Raw genomic sequence first — 24,840 nt, forward strand, 5'->3', positions numbered from 1 at the left:
ACTGATGAAGACCCACAACCACTTCCACAATACAGTCATATAATGAATATATATGTGATATGTAACATCACATAAAGATGTAAAGAATACACCTAAATGAAACAAATTTCAGAACTATATATATATTATCATTCCATCTTTGTGAAATAATGACAACAAAGAACCTCAACAACTATACTAGGTTTATATATACAGGAAAAATATCATTAAGGGTTACTTCTGAGAAGGTGAGATCATGGAGAACTTTCAACATTAAATATTTCTGTAATTTCAGAAACTTTATTTAATTCTATTATATTCTGATAATCATAAAAAACAGTAACGTTGTATCTATATAAACAAGTTAAGCTATTTCCAGGAGAGGAGAATCAGCTAATATAATTCATATGGTAACAACCTGACAGAAGGGGATGGTACCTGTTCAGAGAGACAGAAATCTGCAAGACAGAACCACAGCTAAAACTATACTGTGACTAAAAGCCGAAGCTGAGTAAATTATTAATGACACAAGAATTTCAAGGGAGTGTTCTCAAGTTAAATCACTTTCCTTCCACTTCAGTGTATCTGTACTTCTCAGGTTTAATAACTCAAGTGTGCTCACCTAACTTCCACAAGGTCATTTGGTTTATAGCTGGGATGAAGAAAGAACCAAACTTTCTTGACAAAATGATTAATGCTGGGTTCTCTACGAGACCCTCGGACATATACCATCCACTTGTGGGTTGATTGGTCGTTTTCTTCTCTCTTATCAGGAGGTATGTACCTAGAGTAGAGAAAAAAAAAAAACTACTCGAATTCTTTTTTCCTAACAAACCAATTAACTACTACTTAAAACAAGATTAAAAATCAATTACAAGACGAAAATAGGAAAATTTACATATATGTGAAGATTAAGCAACATGCTACTTACCAACAAATAGGTGAAAAAAAAATCAAAAGAGAAATCAAAAAACATCTTGAGACAACTGAAAATGGAAATAAAGCACACCAAAACCTAAGTGATGCAGCAAAAACAGTTCTAAGAAAGAAGTTTACAGTGATAAATGCCTACATTAAGAAAAAAGAAAGACTTCATATACACAATCTAACTTTACACTGTAAGGAACTAGAAAGAAAAAAACAGACTAAGCCCAAAGTTAGTAGAAGGAAGGAAATAACCAAGGTCAGAGTGGAAATAAATTGAGACCAAAAACACAGTAGAAAAGATCAAAGAAACTAAGAGCTGGTTTTTTGAAAAGATAAATAAAATAGACAAAAACCTTTACCCAGACTTACCAAGAAAAGGGGGGGGGTAATAAATAAATAAAATTATAAATGAAAGTGGAGATGTTACAACTCATACTACACAAATACAAAGGATCATAAGAGACGGAGAACAATTAAACACCAACGAACCAGACAACTTAGAAGTAGTGAATAAATCCTAAAAATACACAGCTCACCCAGACTGAATAGTGAAGAAATAGAAAATCTGAACAGAACAATTACTAATAAGGAGACTGAATTCATAAAAACCTCCCAAAAAAGTACATTCCAGGACCAGATGGCTTTAAAGGGTGAATTCTACCAAACATTTAAAGAATTGGTACCAATCCGATTGAATTAGTAAAAACCTCCCAAAAAAGTACATTCCAGGACCAGATGGCTTTAAAGGGTAAATTCTACCAAACATTTAAAGAATTGGTACCAATCCTCAATCTCTTCCAAAAAACAGAAGGGGAGGGAACACTCAACAAACTTTTTTTTTTTTTTTTTTTTTGTGGTAGGCGGGCCTCTCACTGTTGGGGCCTCTCCCGTTGCGGAGCACAGGCTCCGGACGCGCAGGCTCAGTGGCCATGGCTCACGGGCCTAGCCGCTCCGCAGCATGTGGGATCTTCCCAGACCGGGGCACGAACCTGTGTCCCCTGCATCGGCAGGCGGACTCTCAACTGCTGCGCCACCAGGGAAGCCCAACAAACTCATTTAACAAAGCCAAAATTACCCTGATATCAAAGCCAAATAAGGATACTACATGGAAATTACAAGCCAGTATCCCTGATAAAAGTAGATGCAAAATTCTTCAACAAAACATTAGTAAACAGAATTCAACAGTACATTGACACATTACTGACCTGAGAGGTAATAATGCGTCTTTTGTTACCCGAGCGTTATTGATTGGAGACGTATCAATAGAGTGTGATACAATTAACATCACAGTGTGAAGTTGTTACAGCTTAAAATTGATCAAGGGTTCATTATACAACTTATGACTGTCATTATCACTCACATTTTGCTCTGTTAGGTTTTTGTCCCAATCTTGTGTATATTATAAATGCAAGTTTATTACCATAAAATTTTCAAAAATGACGCATCACAAATTTTGAGTGAAGAAGAATTTTTCGGTGAATTTTATACAGATACTTTCTCTGACTGTCCCAGCAACATATACACTAGTGCCTCAGAAGATGACAGTTCTTCAGAATATAGTTCTGATTCAGATGATGTGAATTATTAGACCAACAAAGACAAAAAACCTTAGTGATTGATTCTGATACGGAAAGTGAAAATGAAACTCACGGTGCTGGAGAATGCTCCTTTGCTTCTACGGAAGAGTGGATTGAAGACAACACTTCACGAAAATTAGAAGACTTTACAGGTGTATCAGGTGTAACTACTGAATGTAATAACCCGCAAAGTGTTAGTGAAATAACAGAATTAATTTTTGGTAACGACTTTTTCAAGTTGGTCGGTTCTCAAACAAACCTGTATTACCAACAGAATGAAAAATCATATAGAAAGTATGATAAGGGGCTTCCCTGGTGGCGCAGTGGTTGAGAGTCCACCTGCTGATGCAGGGGACATGGGTTCGTGTCCCGGTCCGGGAGGATCCCACATGCCGTGGAGCGGCTGGGCCCGTGAGCCATGGCCGCTGAGCCTGCGCATCCAGAGCCTGTGCTCCGCAACGGGAGAGGCCACAACAGTGAGGGGCCACGTACACAAAATAAATAAATAAAAAGTATGATAAGGCTTTAAAATGGACTGATGTAACCAATAGTGACATGAAGAAGTTTCTTGGATTAATAATTTTGATGGGGGCTTCCCTGGTGGCACAGTGGTTGAGAGTCCACCTGCCAATGCAGGGGACACAGGTTCATGCCCCGGTCCGCGAAGATCCCACATGCCACGGAGCGGCTGGGCCTGTGAGTCATGGCCGCTAAGCCTGTGTGTCCGTAGCCTGTGCTCCGTAACGGGAGAGGCCCCAACAGTGAGAGGCTCGCGTGCCGCAAAAAAAAATAAAATAAAATAAAAATAATTTTGATGGGACAATTAAGAAAGTCACACTGGAAAGAATACTGGTTGACTGATCCCGAAACACCAATCTTTCCAAAGATTATGACGAGAAGGTTTGAACCAATAATGGTATTTATTCACTTTACCGATAACTCAGAAACTCCACTTGCTACAGACAGAATTTCAAAAACCTCTTTTGGATTATTTTCTACCAAAATTTCAATCGATCTATATACCCAAACAAGAGCTATCACTTGAGGAGGCAATGATAAAGTGGAGGGGACAACTCAGATTCAAAACCTATAATCCAAAAAAAAAGAAAACAAAACCTATAATCCCAGAGAACTTACAAAATATGGAATTTTGGTCAGGATGGTGAGTGAAAGTGAAACCGGATATATAGGCAACTTTGAGATTTACACGGGTGAAGGAAAGAAACTGCAAGAAACAATATTATTGGTCCTACAACCTTATCTCGGTTCATGGCACCATATTTACCAAGACAATTATTACAACAGTGTGTCCACATCTGAAATATTGTTGAAGAATAAAACCGGAGTTTGTGAGACTATAAGAGAGAATCGTGGTCTACCAAACCAATTAAAGGAGAAATCTAAAAATCTACAGAGGGGAGAAATGACATTCTTATGGAAAGGAGAAGTGACTCTTCTTCTATGGAAAGACAAGAGGCTAGTCCTCATGGTGACAACTATTCATGACACCTCCACAGCAACTACAGGAAAAGAAGATGGAGGACTGGCCATCAGATAACTAAGCCCACCTGTATATTAGAGTATAATAAATACATGAAGGGAGTTGATCGATCCAATCAATATCTGGCAAACTTCAATATCCTCCGGAGAACTCGAAAATGGTATAAGAAAGTAGGTTTATATTTGAGTAATTTCAGTTTTATTCAATGTGTTTAAAATTTATTGCAGCCTTAATGCACAGAATAAAGTGACTTACAAGCAATTTTTGTTAGCAGTAGCTAGAGAATGGGGAATTGACCATTCTGGTAATACAGCGGTAGTTCCACACCTGGTCCTTCTTGTGGCGTTTCTAGAACAGTGCGCCGCAAAGATCCACCTTGTCAACTATCAGGTAAAATAAAAGAATATATTCTAGAGGAAATAATACCCACAGGACCAAAAAAAAAATGCCACCAGAAAGTGTAGAGTCTGCTATTCCAGGGGAAAGTGCATTGAAACATGGTATATTTGTAATAGATGTTCTGTTCCCCTGCACAGAGGTGCCTGCTATACTGCCTATCACACTCTAACGAAATATCAGAATGCTTTAGTAAGACATGTACAAAGTTTCAAATAAATACATTAAGTGCAAAAAACGTTGCTGATATTTACTCAAACGCAGGCGTTTCAATATTCACTTACATAACAAACCATCAGCCACAGGTGTTAGTTTCTGCAAAAATCCCCTGGTCAATAATGTGTTAAAAGTATCAACAACATGATCAAGTGGGATTTATTCCAGGCATGCAATGATGGTTTGACATCCACAAATCAACCAATGCAACACACCACATTAATAAAATGAAGGCTAAAAATCATATGATCATCTCAATAGATGCAGAAAAAGCATTTAACAAAATTCAATACCCATTCATGATAAAAACTCTCAACAAACTGGGTATAGAGGAAGCATAATTCAGCATAATAAAGGTCACATATGACAAGCCTACAGCTAACATCATATTCAATGGTGAACGCTGGAAGCTTTTCCTCTAAGATCAGGAACAAGACAAGGATGTCCACTCTTGCCACGTCTTTCTACACAGTACTGTAAGTCCCAGCCAGAGCAATTAGACAAGAAAAAGAAATAAAAGGCAACCAAACTGGAAAGGAAGAAGTAAAATGGTCTCTATTTGCACACAACATAATATCATATAGAAAAACCTAAAGATTCCACCACAAAACTGTTAAAACTAATAAATGAATTCAGTAAAGTTACAGGATATAAAATCAACATAAAAAATCAGTTGTGTTTCTATACACTAACAACAAACTATCAGAGAAATTAAGACAATAATTTCATTTACAAGAGCATCAAATACAACAACATACTTAGCAATAAATTTAACCAAAGAGGTAAAAGACCTGTACACTGAAAACTATAAGACAATGATGAAAGAAACTGAACAAGGCACAAATAAATATATATTCTGTGCTCATGTATTGGAAGAATTAATAGTTAAGATGTTCATACTATCCAAAGCAATTTAGATTCAATACAATCCCTATAAAATTCCAATGGCATTTTTCACAGAAATAGAAAAACAATCCTAAAATCTGTATGGAACCAGAGAAGATTCTGAATATCCAGAGCAGTCTTGAGAAAGAAGAACAAAGCTGCAGGCATCATCACACTTCCTGATTTCAAAGTATATTACAAAGCTGCAGTAATCAAAAGTGTTGTTTTGGCATAAAAACACATAAATCAATGAAACAGAATAGAGAGGCCAGAAATAAACCCACACTTACTGGTCAATTAGTTTCTGACAAAGGAGATAAGATATACAATGGGGGAAGGATAGTTTCTTCAATAAATGGTATTGGGAAAACTGTAAAGCCATGTGCAAAAGAATGAAACTGAACCTCTATCCACACCACACACAAAAATAAACTCAAAACGGATTAACAAGTTAAATTTAAGACCTGAAACCATAAAACTCCTAAAAGAAAGTATAAGGGGGTAAGCTTTTTGATATTGGTCTGGGCAATGATTTTTTGGATTTGACACCAAAAACAGAGGCAACAAAAGCAAGAATAAACAAGTGGAACTACAACAAACTAAAAAGCTTTTGCACAGGATAGGAAACCACCAACAAAATGAAAAGGCAACGTATGGAATGGGAAAAAACATTTGCAAATCATAAACCTGATAAAGGGTTAATATTCAAAACATGAGGAACTCACATAATAGCAAAAAAAACAAAACAAAAACCTGACTTGGAAATAGGCAGAGGAAGTAAATATTTTTCCAAGGAAGACGTACAAATGGTCAAAAGGCACATGAAAAGGTGATCAACATCACTAATCATCAGGCAAATGCAAATCAAAACCACAATGAGTTATCATCTCACATCTGTTAGAATGGCTATCATCAAAAATATAAGAGATAACAAGTGTTGGTGAGAATATGGAGAAAAGGGAACCCTTATACACTGTTGGTGGGAATGTAAATGCAGCCACTATGGAAAACAGTATGGAGGGTCCACAAAAAATTAAAAACTACCCCATTTCTGTGTATATAGGCAAAGACAATAAAAAAGGATATCAAAGAGATATCTGTACTCCCATGTTCACTGCAGCATTATTTACAATAGCTAAGACAAGGAAACAAGTGTCTGTCAAGAGATGAATGGATATACACTATAAAGCTACAGTTATCAAAACAGTATGCTACTGACATAAAAACAGACACATAGATTAACGGAACAGAACAGAGAGCCCAGAAACAAACCCACACTTATTGGTCTATTAACCTACAACAAAGGAGGCAAGAATATACAATGGGTAAAAAATAGCATCTTCAATAAATGGTGTTGGGAAAACCAGACAGTAACATGCAAAAGAATCAAACTGGACTACTTTCTCAAACCATATACAAAAATAAACTCAAAATGGATTAAAGACTTAAATGTAAGACCTGAAACCATAAAAATCCTAGAAGAAAACATAGGCAGTATGCTCTTTGACATTAGTCTTAGCAATATCTTTTTGAATATGTCTTCTCAGGCAAGAGCAACAAAAGCCAAAATAAACAAATGGGACCACATTAAACTAAAAAGCTTTTACACATTGATGGGAACTATGAACAAAACAAATAAGCAGCCTAATAAATGGGAGAAGATATTTGCAAATGACATATCTGTGATAAGGGGTTAATATCCAAAATATACCAAGAACTCACAGAACTCAACATCAAAAAAACAAACAACCCGATTAAAAAATGGGCAGAGAGGCCTTCCCTGGTGGCACAGTGGTTGAGAGTCCGCCTGCCAATGCAGAGGATACAGGTTCGTGCCCTGGTCCAGGAAGATCCCACATGCCGCAGAGCGGCTAGGCCCATGAGCCATGGCCGCTGAGCCTGTGTGTCTGGAGCCTGTACTCTGCAACGGGAGAGGCCACAACAGTGAAAGGCCCGCGTACCGCAAAAAAAAAAAAAAAAAAAAAAATGGGCAGAGGACCTGAATAGACATTTTTCCAAAGAAGACACAGAGATGGTCAACAGACACATGAAATGATGCTCAACATCACTAATCATCAGGGAAATTCAAATCAAAACCACAATAAGATATCACCTCACAACTGTCAGAATGGCTATCATGATCCAGCAGTTCCACTTCTGGAAATTCCAACCATATTCAAAACACTAATTCAAAAAGATAAATATACCCTTATGTTCACTGCAGCATTATTTACAATAGCCAAGATATGAAAGCAACCTAAGCATACATCAACAGATGAATGGAATCAAGATGCGGTATATATATATACAATAGAATATTATTCAGCCATAAAAAAGAATGAAATCTCGCCATTTGTGAGAATATGGATGGACCTAGAGGGTATTTTGCTAAGTGAAATAAGTCAGAGAAAAACAAACACTATGGGCTTCCCTGGTGGCGCAGTGGTTGAGAATCTGCCTGCCAATGCAGCAGACACGGGTTTGAGCCCTGGTCTGGGAAGATCCCACATGCCGCGGAGCAACTAGGCCTGTGAGCCACAACCACTGAGCCTGCGCATCTGGAGCTTGTGCTCCGCAACAAGAGAGGCCGCGACAGTGAGAGGCCCGCACACCGCGATGAAGAGTGGCCCCCTCTCGCCGTAACTAGAGAAAGCCCATGCACAGAAACGAAGACCCAACACAGCCAAAAATAAGTAAGTAAATAAATAAAATTAAAAAAAACCCCACTATGATTTCACTTTTATGTGGAATCTAAACAAAACTAACATAACAAAACAGAAACAGATTGATAGATACAGAGAATAAACTGCTGTTTGCCAGAGGGGAGGGGGTTGGTGGATGAAGGAAATAGATGAGGGAGATAAAGAGACATAAACTTCCAGTTATAAAATAAATAAGTCATGTAATATACAGATAATGTATAGCTATGGTGACAGATGGTAACTAGACTTATCGTGGTGATCATTTTGCAATGTATAAAAATATCAAATCACTATGTTGCATACCTAAAACTAATATAATGTTGTTAGGTCAATTATACTTCAGTTTAAAAAAATGTTTTAAAAGGGATGGATAAAGATATGACCACATACACACACCATACACACTACACACACACACACACACACAGGGGAATATTCAGTTCTGAGATAAAAGGTAAATCCTGCCATTTGTGACAAAATGGATGGAGTTTGAAGGCATTATGCTAAGTGACATAAGTCAGACAAAGACAAATACTGCTTGGTATCACTTTGATGTAGAATCTAAAAAAAAGTCGAACTCATAGAAGCAGAGTAGAAAAATGGTTGCCAGGGGATAAGGGTGGGAGAAACTTTTCAATTTAAAAAACCCCTGAAATTCATTCAATATTTAACAGCTATATCAGCTAACCAAAGTGAATCTTTGCAGTTAACCCTTTTCTTTTAAACTTTTTTTTTTGGCCTAAGGGGTATTCCCTTAAAGTTTGTTTTGTTTTCTGATTATCACCATGCAATTAAAAAAAATCAATCTTGCTTTTCCTGCTAAGTGGGTATATTAGGTAGAAATAAACTGGCATACTTTATTCCTGGGTTAGGAAACCTCTAGCCTTTGGGTTGATTTCATTCAGGTTTCAAAGTGCTAGAACTTTGAACTCTTCTGTTTCCTACCCATTGCTGCCAAGAAGGATGCAACTGGTCTCTTGCCTTTTAAAAGCCAAAACAAGCCATTCCCTGAAGTCCTGACCATGGTAAAACCAGAATCCTTAGCCCTCCCTTTTGAAGCTCTGTCTTTATTTCACAAGGCCCCCTTATTACATTTTGTTGTAAAATATGGTCATGGACTTCTATACTTTCATCTATGTCTATGGTTATCCTTAGCAACTCAGTGGGCCAAGTTGCCTAACCTAGTTTTTCTTTAGGAGTATTCATGTCCCACCTTGACCCTTTGGTTTTTCACAAATAAAAGCCAGCCTGTGAATTTCCTGAACGCTACTGGGATTTTAATCAGAATATTTACGTATCAACTTAGGGGGAAGTGGTATCTTTTACAATATTGAGCCTTCCTATCCTGAACATGGTATAGTGATCTATTTATTTATTTATTGATCACACCCTGTGGCATGTGGGACCCTAGTTCCCTGACCAGGAATTGAACCTGTGCCCCCTGCATTGAGAACATGGAGTCTTAACCACTGGACCACTAGAGAAGTTCCTAATTACTTAGTTCTTTCATGTGTTTTAATAAAATTTTATTCATTTTCATGAAAGGCTAGCATATCTTTTGTTTGATTTATTATGTTGTATTTTTTATTGCTATAGTAAATGCATCTTTTCTCCTGTTGTGGAGCACAGGCTCCGGACGTGCAGGATCAGCGGCCATGGCTTACGGGCCCAGCCACTCCGCAGCATGTGGGATCTTCCCGGACCGGGGCACGAACCCGTGTCCCCTGCATCAGCAGGCGGACTCTCAACCACTGCGCCACCAGGGAAACCCATAAATGCATCTTTTTAGAACTGTTTTCTGAGTCTGTCATACAGAAACACAATCAACTTCTGTGTATTGATACTGTAATTCAACAGTCTTGCCAAGCTCTCTTAGTAACTCTAAAACTATCAAAAATTGTTTTAGATTTTTCTGTGTAGACAATTATATCATCTATTAATAATGACACTTTGTTTCTTCTTTTCTAATCCTCATATTTACTAATGTATTATGACTCTATCAGTATCTCCAAGTGCAGTGGTGAACAGGAGTAGTAATACTGAGCATCTCTTGTTTTGTTCTGAACCTAAAGGGGAAGGTGTTTAATTGTTTACCATTGAGTATATTTGCTGAAGGTGTTTTGAGATATTCTTTATCTGATTAACTGAATTCCAAGTCTGCCATGAGGATTCACCACAAATAGACCTGAATTTTGTCAAATGTTTCTGCATCTTTTGAGGTGGTCATGTTTTATGTCCTTTATCATATTTATTAATTTCTAATGTTAATCCAAACTTGCATTTCCTGGTCATGAAGTACTATCATTTCTATAGTTACTGACTTCAGTTTGCTAACGATTTTGTTCAGCCCTTTCACCTCTATATTTATGAGTGTCAATGTCCTATAATTTTCCTTTTCTTATGAACTCCCTGTTTGGCTCTGTTAACAAACTTATGCTATCTTCATAATGTAAACTGACAAATGTTCTCTTTTTCCCCATAAGATTTTCTACACAATTGGAATTAGCTGTTCACTCAGCCTTTAAAGCAATCTAAGCCTCATGGTTTAATTTGGTTTTATGAAGAAAACGTTTTAAAAATCAATAATTAAACTTACTTAGTAGTTCTAAAACTATTCAAGGTTTTTCCTTTTTTGAGTCATTTTAAGTTGTGTTTTTCTAGGAATTCTCTATTTCATCTAAATTTTCAAATGCATTAGCATAAAGATGTTATTTCATCTCAGTATAACTATTTCTTTTCATTAGATAATTAAATCCATATGCATTTTTTATGATTGTTGATACATTTAGATTTACTGCTACTAAATTATTTTATACTATTTGTCTTTTCCTTTTTTTCTTCTTTTCCACATCCCTTCTCCTGCTCCTGCTTGCCTTCCTTTGGAATCAGGGGGGTTTTCCCCTTTTCTTCATTCAATTCTCCTCACACCTTACTACATTTTTCTTTTTGGCTACGTTGGGTCTTCATTGCTGCATGCGGGCTTTCTCTAGCTGCAGCAAGCAGGAGCTACTCTTCGTTGCGGTGCGCAGGCTTCTCATTGTGGTGGCTTCTCCTGTTGCGGAGCATGCACTCTAGGCACGCGGGGGTTCAGTAGTTGTGGCTTGTGGGCAGCTCACGGACTCTAGACCACAGGCTTTGTAGTTGTGGCGCACAGTATGTGGGATCTTCCCGGACCAGGGCTCGAACCCCTGTCCCCTGATTTGGCAGGCAGATTCTATTTTTTTTTTTTTTTCAGTATGCGGGCCTCTCACTGTTGTGGCCTCTCCCATTGCGGAGCACAGGCTCTGGACACGCAGGCTCAGTGGCCATGGCTCACGGGCCCAGCCGCTCTATGGCATATTGGAACCTCCCGGACCGGGGCACGAACCCATGTCCCCTGCATCAGCAGGCAGATTCTTAACCACTGCACCACCAGGGAAGTCCAACCCCTTACTACCTTTAAAGTTTAAATCTCTATGTCTGTTCTTTTCACTGTTATCTTAGATATGCTAACGAGCATTCTTAACAAAGTCCAAAGTAAATCGATATTTTTATCCTCTTCCAGAACAAACAAGGACTTTATAATTCTCATGCCAATCATTCCTCTCTACTTAAAATCCATGGTTAACCAGTATTTTAAGTTCCAGCTGGTCTTAAACCCCAAAACCTACAAATCAGACATAATTGTTTGAAAATGTCAGTAACTGTTTCTCCCCAATCTTCTGGTGGCCTGGTGAGTCTTCATGAATTTCTAGTTTTGGCCTTTTCTGGGCTGACCTGTCTTGTACTATAGTTGAGACCTCAACACTTCATATTAGTCCCCTTAGCTGAATGCATGCTAATTCTAAAATAATCCATGAGGGGCTTCCCTGGTGGTGCAGTGGTTGAGAGTCCGCCTGCCGATGCAGGGGACACGGGTTCGTGCCCCAGTCCGGGAAGATCCCACATGCCACGGAGCGGCTGGGCCCATGAGCCATGGCTGCTGAGCCTGTGCGTTCGGAGCCTGTGCTCCGCAACGGGAGAGGCCACAACAGTGAGAGGCCCATGTACCGCAAAACAAATAAAAATAAAAATAAAATAAAATAATCCATGAAACAGAAACCTAATTGCCTTAGTCATATTTCATGCTTCTGTTTAAATACTACGACACAGACCATTGAGAATCTTTGTTTTTATTATCCTGAGATTTTTAATGTACTTCTTATTTGTTATCAGTGGTCCATCAACTGGGACTTGGAAGACTCCCCCGAGATCTGATTCCCCCTCCCCAGATATTTACTGTAATTCTGAATCCTTTATTTTCAGTAATTGAATCTAATTACAATTTTCATAAATATACTGATTCATTCATCAGTCAAATATTTACTGAACACCAACTACTGCAAGATACAAAAACAAACAAGATATACTGCCTACCCAAAAAAGATTCAGCCTGATTTGAAAAAATATATGAAAATAGGAAATAACTATATAATATGATAAAAATGACAAGAGAGCATAGAGGAAATAAATATGCCTAGTGAGGAGAAGGGCAAATAAGGGTTTGTGAGGAAATAACATTCTTATGCTGTTTGAAGATTTATGATGTCTTTATCCATTCCCAGATACTCGGCAAAAATGATGATGTTACCACAAGACAGCATGAAATCATACTGTTAAAGAGACAGCCCTTTAGCTTGAAGGAATTCTGTCTTCAAGACCTGTGCTACAATCTTTTGTTATATATTTAAAACATTTCAATTTGGGCAACCAAATAAACATTTTTAGGAATAGGTAAGACCCCTAAGGATAGAACTAGGTCAGAAGTCAAAAGTTCCTCCAAAGTTATCCACAGTTACATGCTTAATAAAACACACCATTTGCATAAAAGTTCACATCTACAAAATTTTTACCAAGCACAATTTTATCCTACATCAAAGATTAGCAGACACACTGGAGCAGTCTCAAGTCTCTGGACTTTCATTCACTTTTAAAACAACTAAGAGTTTGGGAAAAAGAATCCTTGAGGCCTATACTTATTGTAATACTATGATAATAAGAGTATGCCAGAGTATTACCAAAAATGGATGACTGAAAATGAGACAATTCAACTGAATACTCACTTGGACACATTGCCCACTACTATTGTTTTCTTTACAAAAAGTCGTGAAGTCTCATCTCCTGTAAGATCAGTATTCCGCTGCTCTGTTTTATGGGAGCCAGTAATACCAGAAGTGTCCTAGAAAAAAATCATAATCAAGTTTCATTTCCAATTTAGACAATTTTCAATAGGCAGAAACCACAAAATCATAAAAGGTATGGATGGACTAACTCAATTTTTTTTTAATTACAAAATTCTCTGGCTTTGTGGCTGCTCTCAGAGCATGAAAGAATAATTTTACTATAATTTTTGCATTAGTTTATAGAAAAAGTTTGTACACTGTAATTCCACATATGTGTGTGTGTTTTTAATAGTCATAAACAGCTGCTTTGTATATGCAAATAGGATGTGGAAGGATACACAAGAAACTACTACAACAGTTACCTCTGGGATATGGAAATGGGGGAAGGGGTCAATGGAATTTACTTTCTTTTCAATCTTCTGTACTATTACAAATTTTTCAATAAGACGTAACATAAACATAATGATTAATTTAAAGTTTGACTATGGAGATAGACAGCCAGTGTTTAAGCCTTGGCCCTTACATTTACTAGATGTGTCAGCTTGGGTAATTACTTAACTTTTCTGTCTCTATTTCCTCATCTATAATATAAGGATGATAATAGTATCTATCTCAGATGATGGTTCTGTACAGTTTTTAGAAAAATGCTTGGTACACAGTAAACACTAAATATCTGTTACATAAACATGAGCATGCATATTACATAAAAGATAGTAGGTTTCTAAATCCTATGACTAGTGTGAACAAATTCATTTTAATTAAAAAAAGAAAAACATATGCAGTATTTCCCCAGAAAGTACACGAGAAGGAGACAACTAAATCCAAACACTAAGAGTTCTGTTTTTGGGTGATGGCATTATGAATGACTTTTCTACTCTCTCTTATTTTTCTGTAGTTTAATTTTCAAAAATGAACATATATGAATTTATAATCAGAAACATTTTTAATTTTATCAAAATAATCAAATCCTTGATGTCTGAGTATGTGGAAAGCAGCCTGGGAATTTCCTCTATCACAGAACATCTGGCCGAGAAAAACCACTGGTCTCATCCAGTAAGGATTCTATAGCCAAGTATTACACCAAGAAGATCAGAGCAGCTTGAGATGGGAATTCAGATTACAAACTGACAGGATCAAAGAGCGATAAACAGTTTTCAATTCTACTTATTGTTTTTCAAATTTCCTCCAGTTATTAAAGCATCTTAGAACATAAAATTTCAAAGAGGAAACTGAAAAAGAGCCACCGCTCTTGAGAGAATAAACGTGATAGAGTGGACACAGTACTGCCAACTCCTCTAAGTTTCTTTCATATCTACATGAATGGCATCTAGGAGTTGGGTGGTACACAGGAGCCTTGAACTGTAAAAGCAAAAAGACACAGGTTTGATTCTCAGTTCTGATACTGTGGACAAATATAAAAAGACAAAAGTTTAATTCTCAGTTCTGATACCTGTGAACAAATATAACTTAAACCTCATAGAGACTCAGTTTCTCCATCTCTAAAAGGGCTATAATTAACTTATATCCTATGGTTCCTATGAAGGTTAAATGAAATAATATGTGCATTCTTAATAAATACTGGTTCCCTTCTCTTTTGGCTCCCTCCCATCCATCCAACTATACCCTTCCAGTATTTCGGCTTGGTCTCTGCTCTGTGTTGCTTGAGAGTCTTTCCTCTATGTCCACATTGCTGTTAGTGTCTTTGTCAGATAAGAAGTCATTGTGTTGAGATAAAGAATCACTTTCTGAATGATTGGCTGATGGTGTTTCTGATCTCTGATTGGCAGGAGATGATGACCTAGATGGTGATTCCAAAAATTTCTTGACAGCAGGATGATTAAAAATCATTGTATCACATGTCTTTGATCCCTGCAAAAATGAGAGTAAGCAAAACAAACTTTTAATCATATCCACCAAAAGTAGGCAAAAGTTTGATCTTCCCAAAAACCCTTATCTATTTCCAGTCTTGCTTAAAATCCTTCAAGATCACCCCACTCCCATAAAATGAAGTCCAAACTCCTTAATGTGGCCCAAATCAACAAAACAAAAACTAGAGAATGATAAATAATTATGCAAAGGTCCTAACACTAAAAGCTAAAGATGCAAGTCCTCAGAAGGTAAATGAAAAGTAAAGATAAATATATAGGGACTTCCCTGGTGCCACAGTGGTTAAGAATCTGCCTGCCAATGCAGGGGACATGGGTTCGAGCCCTGGTCCAGGAAGATCCCACATGCCACGGAGCAACTAAGCCCATGCGCCACAACTACTGAGCCTGCGCTCTAGAGCCCGTGAGCCACAACTACTGAGCCCATGTGCCACAACTACTGAAGCCCACATGCCTAGAGCCCATGCTCCGCAACAAGAGAAGCCACTGAGATAAGAAGCCCACGCACCACAACGAAGAGTAGCCTCCACTCGCTGCAACTAGAGAAAGCCCATGGGAGCAACGAAGACCCAACACAGCCAAAAATAAATAAATTTAAAAATTAAAAAAATATATATAGTAACACATGGAAAGTCAGATTTGACTTAAAAAAAATAAACCTCACATTGCTTGATACAAATACATCAACTGCTCTAAATAAAACATTCCTGTAAGAAATATAAAGATTTTTAAAAATGTGTATGTAAAATAGCTCCCACGTAGGAATAAAATGTAGCATAGAATGGTTTAAAATGAGTAATAATGATATATAGTTTGCCCTCAGTCCAGTACTGAAGCCTGCCTAGGGTATTCTTCTGTGTTTTGTTACTTGCATATAAAATAGTGTGTTGTTATAATGTAGTTACTTCCTAGGAAGCCCAGCTTTAGAAATTGCTTAATTGAAATTAAAAATAATTGTTTTAGCAAGTAAAAGGGAGCCAGAGACTAGTGTTTCAGAGTCAAAGCAACAGAGCTGTTGTATTTCAATAATAAAGGTTTATTTTAGAGCTATAAATGTATTTTGTTAGAGCAAACTAAAAATAATTAATTGGCAGATCCTAGAAGATAAAAATATACCTAAATATCCTTAAATAAATCCCAATCAGAATATACAAGATAAAAATCAGTACATTTCTAGACTATCAAATAGCACAGTTCAGTACTGCTAATGGTTTAAAAAAAAAAGGCATCAAAACATTAAATGAATAACCAGCTCTTCAGAGTAGCTACAGTCCTATGTCAGGCAGCTGCTAGCTCACAATGTCCATCTTGTTGAGTCTAATATCAAGCCATATGACAGATGACTTTAGAATCTGCCCTGGGTTAACACTGTCTCCCAAAAAGTCATGTCCACCTAGACCTATGAATGTGGCTACTTGAAAATACAGTCTTCTCAGATGTAATCAAGTTAAGATGATGTCATACTGGATTTGGGTAGGCCTTACTTCAATGACTAGTATTCTTAAAAGAGGTAAAGTTGCATACAGAAAGAAACAGAGAAGACACACAAAGGGAAAAGTCCATGTGAAGTTAAAGGCAGAAACTGGAGCGATACAGCTACAAGCCAAGGAATGCCAAGTACTGCTAGCAACCACCAGAAGCTAGGAGAAGACAAGGAAGAATTCTTCCCTAGAGTCTTCAGAGGGAGCATGGCCTAGCCACCAACATACTTGGTTCTGGACTGCTAGCCTCTAGAATCATGAAATAATAAATTCCTGTTTTGTTTTGTTTTGTTTTTAAAATCTGGTTCCTTTATTTATTTTTAAAATTTATTTGGTTGCGCAGGGTCTTAGTTGCAGCAGGTGGGCTCCTTAGTTGAGGCTCTCCAGCTCCTTAGTTGCAGAACACGGGCTCCTTAGTTGTGGCACATGGGCTCCTTAATTGTGGCTCATGGGCTCCTTAGTTGTGGCATGCGCAAACTCTTAGTTGCATCATGCATGTGGGATATAGTTCCCTGACCAGGGATCAAACCTAGGCCCCCTGCATTGGGAGCGCAGAGTCTTATCCACTGCGCCACCAAAAAGTCCCAAATTCCTGTTGTTTTAAGCCACCAAGCTTGTGGTAATTTGTTATGGTAGCTCGAGCAAAGTAATTCAGACTCTAAAATGTAATATGGAAACTCCTGCAGTAGAAGAAACAACTATCTACCATCTAAGATTAAACTCAAATAATGCTTCAGATTTCTCTAAGATAACATCAGGAGTGTCACCAATACCTAATACCTTAAAGCTCCACAGGATAACACAAAAGCCTATACATGGCAGGTACCTCTTATCTGTAAAAACCACAGGGAATGACGCAAAGCAGCATGCTACTATGCTCCCTGCAGCCCTTCCACTATTCTCATCGAGCCAGTACTGTCCAAGAGGAGAATTATCTAATTCTAACTGGAAGAAACGTAAGAAAAAACAAAACTTATGCAGAAATTATCAAAACGTCAAACAAGAAGAAATACTTCTGTATCAGTTCAATCCTATCCCCATCCTTTATAACTGGAGCAATCTAGTGGTAATCACATTAACCATGACTAAACTTAGTATCACTAACAGTAGCACAACCTGATACTATGTCTCCTAATGTGATACAATATGAAGTATACAGCATTACCTATGAAGTACTATCTCCAAAAAGACTCAACCTTAATCTAATCAAATCTTTAGACTTGACTCTTATTTTACAGAAAAATAGAAGGAATGAAGGAACAACCCAAGGGGAAAAAAGTCCAAAATGTGGGACATTCTACAACATAAATGGCCTGGTCTCTTCAAATAAGTCAATATCACAGGGGAAAAAAAGGTGGGAGAACTGTTCTAGATAAAATGAGACAAGAGAAACAAAACAGCCAAATGTAACCCATGAACCCTGATTGGATCCTGTCCAAAAAAAAAACAAAAAAAACCCCCAACTTTAAAGATATTTTGGGGACAACTGGGAAAATCTGAATATGGACTAGTTATCAAATAATATTAGGAACTCATTCTCTTAGGTATCGTGACTACACAGAAGATGAACATTAAGTATTTAGGGATGAAGCGTCACGATGCTTGGAACTTAACTTTTTAATGTTTTAGACAAAAATAAGATAGATAAAGCAAACATGGAAAATGTTAAAACTGTTGAAGCAAAGTGATACATAAACAAGTGCTTATTTCACCTTCTCTATATATTTGAAAATTTTCACAAAAAGTAGGGGGAAATATCAGGGCTTCTTTAATAGAATAAATCTACTGAAACTAACAATTGCCATTCATTAGCAGTAAAAGGTCAGAGAAAAATCAATCGATCTATAATTTATTCCAAAGCCATCCATAATCAAATGAAGAGCAATAAGGCAAGTTAGAACAGGGTCACACTCATCTTTGTATCTGCAAAGCCTAGCAACAGTGATAACAATTAGTTACAGAACAATTAAGCAAAAAGAAAAAAATGTTACTTAACGATTAATGACAATGTAGAGAGGTATAATTAAAGGATATGGTTGAACACAATGATAAATTTATGTATATTCCCAGGAAGGCAGGCTAGGCTTCTTGAATTCGAAAGGTCAATATAAGAAATGTTTTGAAGGCAGGGATTTCACATCAAGACTAATTTCTCTTCACACAACAATATGGGTGGCCAGAAATGACTGCATATGAGGAAAACTTACCTCAGAAACTTTCAGAAGTCCTGCAGAAGCATAGTAGTTTGCGACAATGCAGGCACGAAGTTTATCCATCATCCTTCTTGCCTCAATTAGTCGCTAAAATAAATATTACTTAATTACTTAAAAAAATGGAAATGACAGAAGAGATATACAATTTATAAGAAATGTAAATGAACCCAAAGGTTCAACTTGTCTAATAATCAAAGAAATACAAATAGAAATGACCATTTTCCACCTATCAGATTGGCAAAATATTTTAAAAAATGACAAAATACAATGTTTGCAAGAGTATATAGACATATAAATATGTATTTGTATGTATATATGCGTATTCATTGAGAAATGTCCACAAAGATATTGAGCACAAAAGCAAAGAGGAATTATCTTTTGGGATGGAATTTCAAGTGATTTTTTTCTTTATCTTTTTCTGCAATGTCATTTAAAGAAAAAAAAAGGCACAGGTCTTTTTTTCCAAAAACGAGAAAGCTACTTTTAAAAGAACAGCAAAGGGGGAAAATATACCATAATTCCATCTCAACAGATTTTTAAAAATTCATCATATATAGTTTTTTTCAATAGTTCTGTTCCTTTATTTTTAATTTAACATCATTATACCTGGTCAATGACCTCAATTTCATGTTCCTTATTCTTCATTTCAAGTGCAAATTGTTCCTTGATAATAGTCTCAATCTTCTGCACAGCAGCATCTCGAGCTGCACAAAGAACATACAATAATCCAACGTCTAATTAATCAGTTGCTGCCTTGATTCAAGTCAGCAAGCAACAAAAGAAACCCAGGAACAGTAACTCTGAAGTGGAGAAACCTAATGGTCATCACCTTAATCAATAATGAAAAGTTAACATCACCAAATATTCAAGCAAACTGACCTCGCATGTTTTCTGATATGATGTACTAATAAGACTCCACCACTCTGTGGCATTCCTGCTAAAAATGCTGAATCTAATCACAGCGAACATCAGACAAACCTAAATTGAAGGACACTGTACAAAATAACTGGCCTATACATTCAAATACTAAAATCAAGAAAGACAAAGAAAAGTTAAGGACATTAAAAGAGACTAAAGAGATATAACAACTAAATGCATTGTGTGATCCTGGAGAGGGGGAATAGTTATAAAATACTGGGACAACTGGTAAAACTAGAATATGGACAGCAGATTAGATAATGTAATGTAACATGTTAAAATTTCCTGCTTCTGATACTTGTACTGTGGTTACATAAGAAATTTGTCCTTAGGAAATACACATGTGTTTACAAGTGTCTAATGTATCTTCTGATGATTCTGAAAAAATGATGTGCATATATACCTGCATGCATACATGCATTTGTGTAGTATGTGTGTGTATGGATTGGGGATGGGGGAAAAGAATGATAAACCAAATGAGGCAAAATGTAAACAATCGGTGAATTAATCTGGACAAAAGACAAACAAATTCTCCTTGAAATTTTTCTGTTTGAAATCACATCAAAATAAAATTACCAAAAAAGAAAAAGAAATCCATGAAGATTCCGAGAGAAATACGTGGTGACTTCTGAAAAACCATAACCCCAAGGAAAAAGAAAGTAAAGAATTAGCTAGAGGAAGAGGTAGTCTGTGACACAAGAGCAGTTCATAAGAAGGCAGGAAGTTAGGATCTAGCATGCAATTCAGCAGTTTCTGATTACAACTACCTGAAGGAACCAGCAAAGAAAGAATTCAAAAGGACAGAAAATGTCTCTGAAGGCAATTCAATTCAGATGACTACTCAAAGTAATATGCAATTCAAAGAGTTAAAAACATCAGATATGAAATGTAGTTTGATTACAAGAGAATAAAAAAAGAAGAGAAGAAAAAAAAAAAAAAGAAGAGTCGAATGACTGCTTGAAAAACCTGGGATTTTGCATAATGATCCTGTGTTTGTAATATGAAAAAATCACCACCCATGCTTTGGGGTGTAAAAAAAATTGCAGACAGAATTTGGACCCTTAATCACCCATGTCATTTTCTCCCCGTAAAATATGCCACTAGACTGCCAATTTAAAACTAGTGCTGACATATGGTCACCTTATTTTTGATAATGGAGGCAAGAATATACAATGGAGAAAAAACAGCCTCTTCAATAAATGGTGCTGGGAAAACTGGACAGCTACACGTAAAAGAATAAAATTAGAACACTCCCTAACACCATACACAAAAATAAACTCAAAATGGATTAAAGACCTAAATGTGAGGCCAGACACTATAAAACTCTTAGAGGAAAACATAGGCAGAACACTCTATGACATAAATCGCAGCAACATCCTTTTTGACCCACCTCCTAGAGAAATGGAAATAAAAACAAAAATAAACAAATGGGACCTCATGAAACTTCAAAGCTTTTGCACAGCAAAGGAAAACATAAACAAGACAAAAAGACAACCCTCAGAATGGGAGAAAATATTTGCAAATGAAGCAATTTACAAAGGGTTAATCTCCAAAGTTTACAAGCAGCTCATGCAGCTCAATATCAAAAAAACAAACAACCCAGTCCAAGAATGGGCAGAAGACCTAAACAGACATTTCTCCAAAGAAGATATACAGGTTGCCAACAAACACATGAAACGATGCTCAACGTCACTAATCATTAGAGAAATGCAAATCAAAACCACAATGAGGTATCACCTCACACCACCAGAATGGCCATCATCAAAAAATCTACAAACAATAAATGCTGGAGAGGGTGTGGAGAAAAGGGAACCCTCTTACACTGTTGGTGGGAATGTAATTAATACAGCCACTATGGAGAACAGTATAGTGGTTCCTTAAAAACCTAAAAAGAGAACTACCATATGACCCAGCAATACCAATACTGGATATATACTCTGAGAAAACCATAATTCAAAAAGAGACATGTACCACAATGTTCACTGCAGCTCTATATACAACAGTCAGGACATGGAAGCAACCTAAGTGTCCATCGACAGATGAATGGATAAAGAAGATGTGGCACATATATACAATGGAATATTACTCAGCCATAGAAAGAAACAAAACTGAGTTATTTGCAGTGAGGTGGATGGACAAATAAATTTACATTTAAAAAAAAAGGGAGGCATCCTACCAAACCTACTTTGAGAAAAATTCTGAAGAATAAAAATAAAATCTTTATTAGGAATTAGGTTGAGAATGGACACCAAGAAGAAGAACAGCAAATTGGCACTTAGTAACAAAAAACTGTCCCTGCTTAGGCTACGTATTTGTGAACTTACATTAGATTTAAATTGAAATTATGATGCTTCCTAAAACAGTAAGTTTTCCCTTTTCTTATTTTTATTACAAAAAAGATATGCCATGTGATGCATTTGAATAATGAATTTAAGTTTCATGATACTTTCATATTTATCTGGCTTGTTATTGAAAGCAAATGACGTATCCTTGTAAATAAAATTACAACTGAATGGAGAGAAAAGTTGCAGTGAAATGTTTATATTGTTTGGAACTGGATTTAATCACTTCCGGTACACAGAGACTTTTGTGGGGTACATATGACTTGACTGCACTGACACAGACAGGAATTTCCTTCACCACTTAACCTTGGAGGCCTGATCTCTGTGGAGCTGCAGCACCTTATCTATGACTTTGAGACCTTCTTCATCTAGCTGTAATAACTTACATAGATTTATTTTTTAAATAAACAGTAATGAATTTTAGCAGTATTTTGATTTAGAAACTCAAATATAGCCACTTTTTTTGAGACAGCTTAAAACATTCTGGGTAACTACAGATGATCTGGTCTTCAACTAATTAAATGATCTTGGGCAAGTAATTTAATGCCTCTGAGCCTTAACTAAGCCACCACCAGCTAAGTGCAGAGATCGGTGTTTCCCAAATTTCCATCATTCATATACCACCTTCAAGTTACCTACCACATCTGAGAACCATGTGAAACATCTAATTAACGCCATTAAATAGTATTTTTAAAAAGTGTTAGCCCTTGGGGGGAGGGATAAATAAGGAGCTTGGGATGAAGATACACACACTTGGGATGAAGATACACACACTACTATACATAAGATAGATAACCAACAAGGACATATATGTATAGCACAGGGAACTCTACTCGACATTCTGTGATAACCTATATGAGAAAAGAAACTAAAAAAGAATGAATATATGTATGTGTATAACTGAATCACTTTGCTGTACACCTGAAACTAAAACAACATTGTAAATCAACTATACTCCAATAGAATTAAAATTAAAAAAAAAAAAAGTTAGCCTTATCCTAAGCAGTAGCCATGAAACTGCAAGTCTGATAAGACCATTCTTTTCTATAGACATTAACATTAACGATTAAAATAAAAAACCTTAATTCATGTACCACCTATAATCATCTCACATGATACCACATTGTAGTACACACATTGCTAAGACTTTATGATTACACCTAACACACAATGATAGCTAAAACTTAGAGCCTGTCTCATTACTGACGCTTTCACAGTCTACCTGATTATGTTCCAGCCTTTTATGCCACACATGGTATATTACTATTAAACAGAGCACTTAGCTAATCCCTCTCACAAACCTCTTCAAAATATACACAATAGTGGACATGCATTTCATTTTAGTTCCTATAAATCTTATAGGGAGGCATATGTCAACAAAGAAATAATTTCCTAAGGCAAGTGAATTTCTACCTGAATTCTCAATTGCTTTATGCCGCTTATTTGGAAGGGCCACAGATACATCTTCATAATCAGGGTCAGTTTCTTTGACTGTTCGCTTGATTCCAGACATGATGACATTCGTTCTTCACTGTGAAGCAATAATACATTAATTAATAACACTGCTTGATATCAATACATATATGTGTACACACATACAAAAGGAATATTACATAATACTGATATTTATAAGTCTGTGTAAATACACATACACATCCCCTTTAAAGCTAAAAACATAACTAACTTCAAAAGTTCACTGAAAAAAAAATCATCATCTGTTACAAAGCATGCGTTTCCCTTTCAAAAGAAAATCCTTTAACAAGGCAGCACATTGTTCAGACCTTCCAAAAGGAGCCAGGCTTTCACAGAAGGGACCTCATATAGAAAGAAAAGAAACCAGATTTTCATGAAAACATGGTAAGCCCACAATATCCTGGAAACCACAATGCATCAAATATATTACAGAATATAGCTCAGTAAATAATTTATTATAGAAATCCTCAGTAAATAATTTATTATACAAATCCTCTCTCTGGTACTTACATAGTACATGCTATATAACAAGTACTTAATAAATATTATTGTTACTGATCATTTATTATTATTCATAATAAACAGAAACTGTATAGACTTATATTAAACTAACAAGCTTGCAATATGGTAAACACGTCCTAGGTATACAAGTCTTTAAATAAAACTGTCCCATAAATCTTTAGATCTGCATTGTCCCAATACATTAGCCACTAGCCATATGTGGCTCCTTAAAGTTAATTAAAATTAAATAATATTTAAAATTCAGTTCCTTTTCCTACATTTCAGAACACTAGCCATATTTCAAGTGCTCAATAGCCATCAGGGCCAGTAGCTACTAAATTGGACAACAGAGATGCAGACCATTTTATCACTGCAGAAAGTTCCACTGGACACCGCTCCTCTTCCAAACTGTGTTTCACTGAGCACTTATTATTTCATGAGTCAGTTTAGGAAATGCTGTACAGATCAGCACTATCCAGAAGAAACATAATGTGAGCCACAAACGGAAATAAACATTTTCTAGTGCCCACATTTAAAAAAGGAAAAAGAAATGGGTGAAATTAATTTTAATAATATATTTTATTTAACCAATGTACCCAAAATACTATCATTCCAATGATATAATCAATATAAACGTATTAACAATAAGATATTCTACATTCTTACCTTTGTACTAAGTCTTTTACACCTAGAGTACACCTT

At 36.4% G+C, this 24,840-nt stretch overlaps 1 protein-coding gene across 8 annotated transcripts in view; it reads right to left on the minus strand.

Moving 5' to 3' along the window:
- YEATS2 (YEATS domain containing 2) overlaps positions 1-24,840 on the minus strand; it is a 109,011-nt gene that overhangs the window by 58,818 nt on the left and 25,353 nt on the right. For all 8 annotated transcript variants that reach the window (XR_009563745.1, XM_060298363.2, XM_060298361.2 and 5 more), the window contains 6 exons: positions 23,578-23,695; positions 19,511-19,608; positions 18,899-18,991; positions 14,948-15,193; positions 13,265-13,380; positions 602-763 (listed from right to left, as the gene is read on the minus strand). Coding sequence is in view for 7 of the 8 variants with exons in the window: in XM_060298363.2 (XP_060154346.1) it covers positions 602-763; positions 13,265-13,380; positions 14,948-15,193; positions 18,899-18,991; positions 19,511-19,608; positions 23,578-23,677 (815 nt within the window). In the remaining variant the exon portion in view is untranslated. The remainder of the gene's footprint in view (positions 1-601; positions 764-13,264; positions 13,381-14,947; positions 15,194-18,898; positions 18,992-19,510; positions 19,609-23,577; positions 23,696-24,840) is intronic.

This window comes from Globicephala melas, chromosome 4 (genome assembly GCF_963455315.2).
Source record: "Globicephala melas chromosome 4, mGloMel1.2, whole genome shotgun sequence".
In the NCBI taxonomy this organism is placed as follows: Eukaryota; Metazoa; Chordata; class Mammalia; order Artiodactyla; family Delphinidae; genus Globicephala; species Globicephala melas.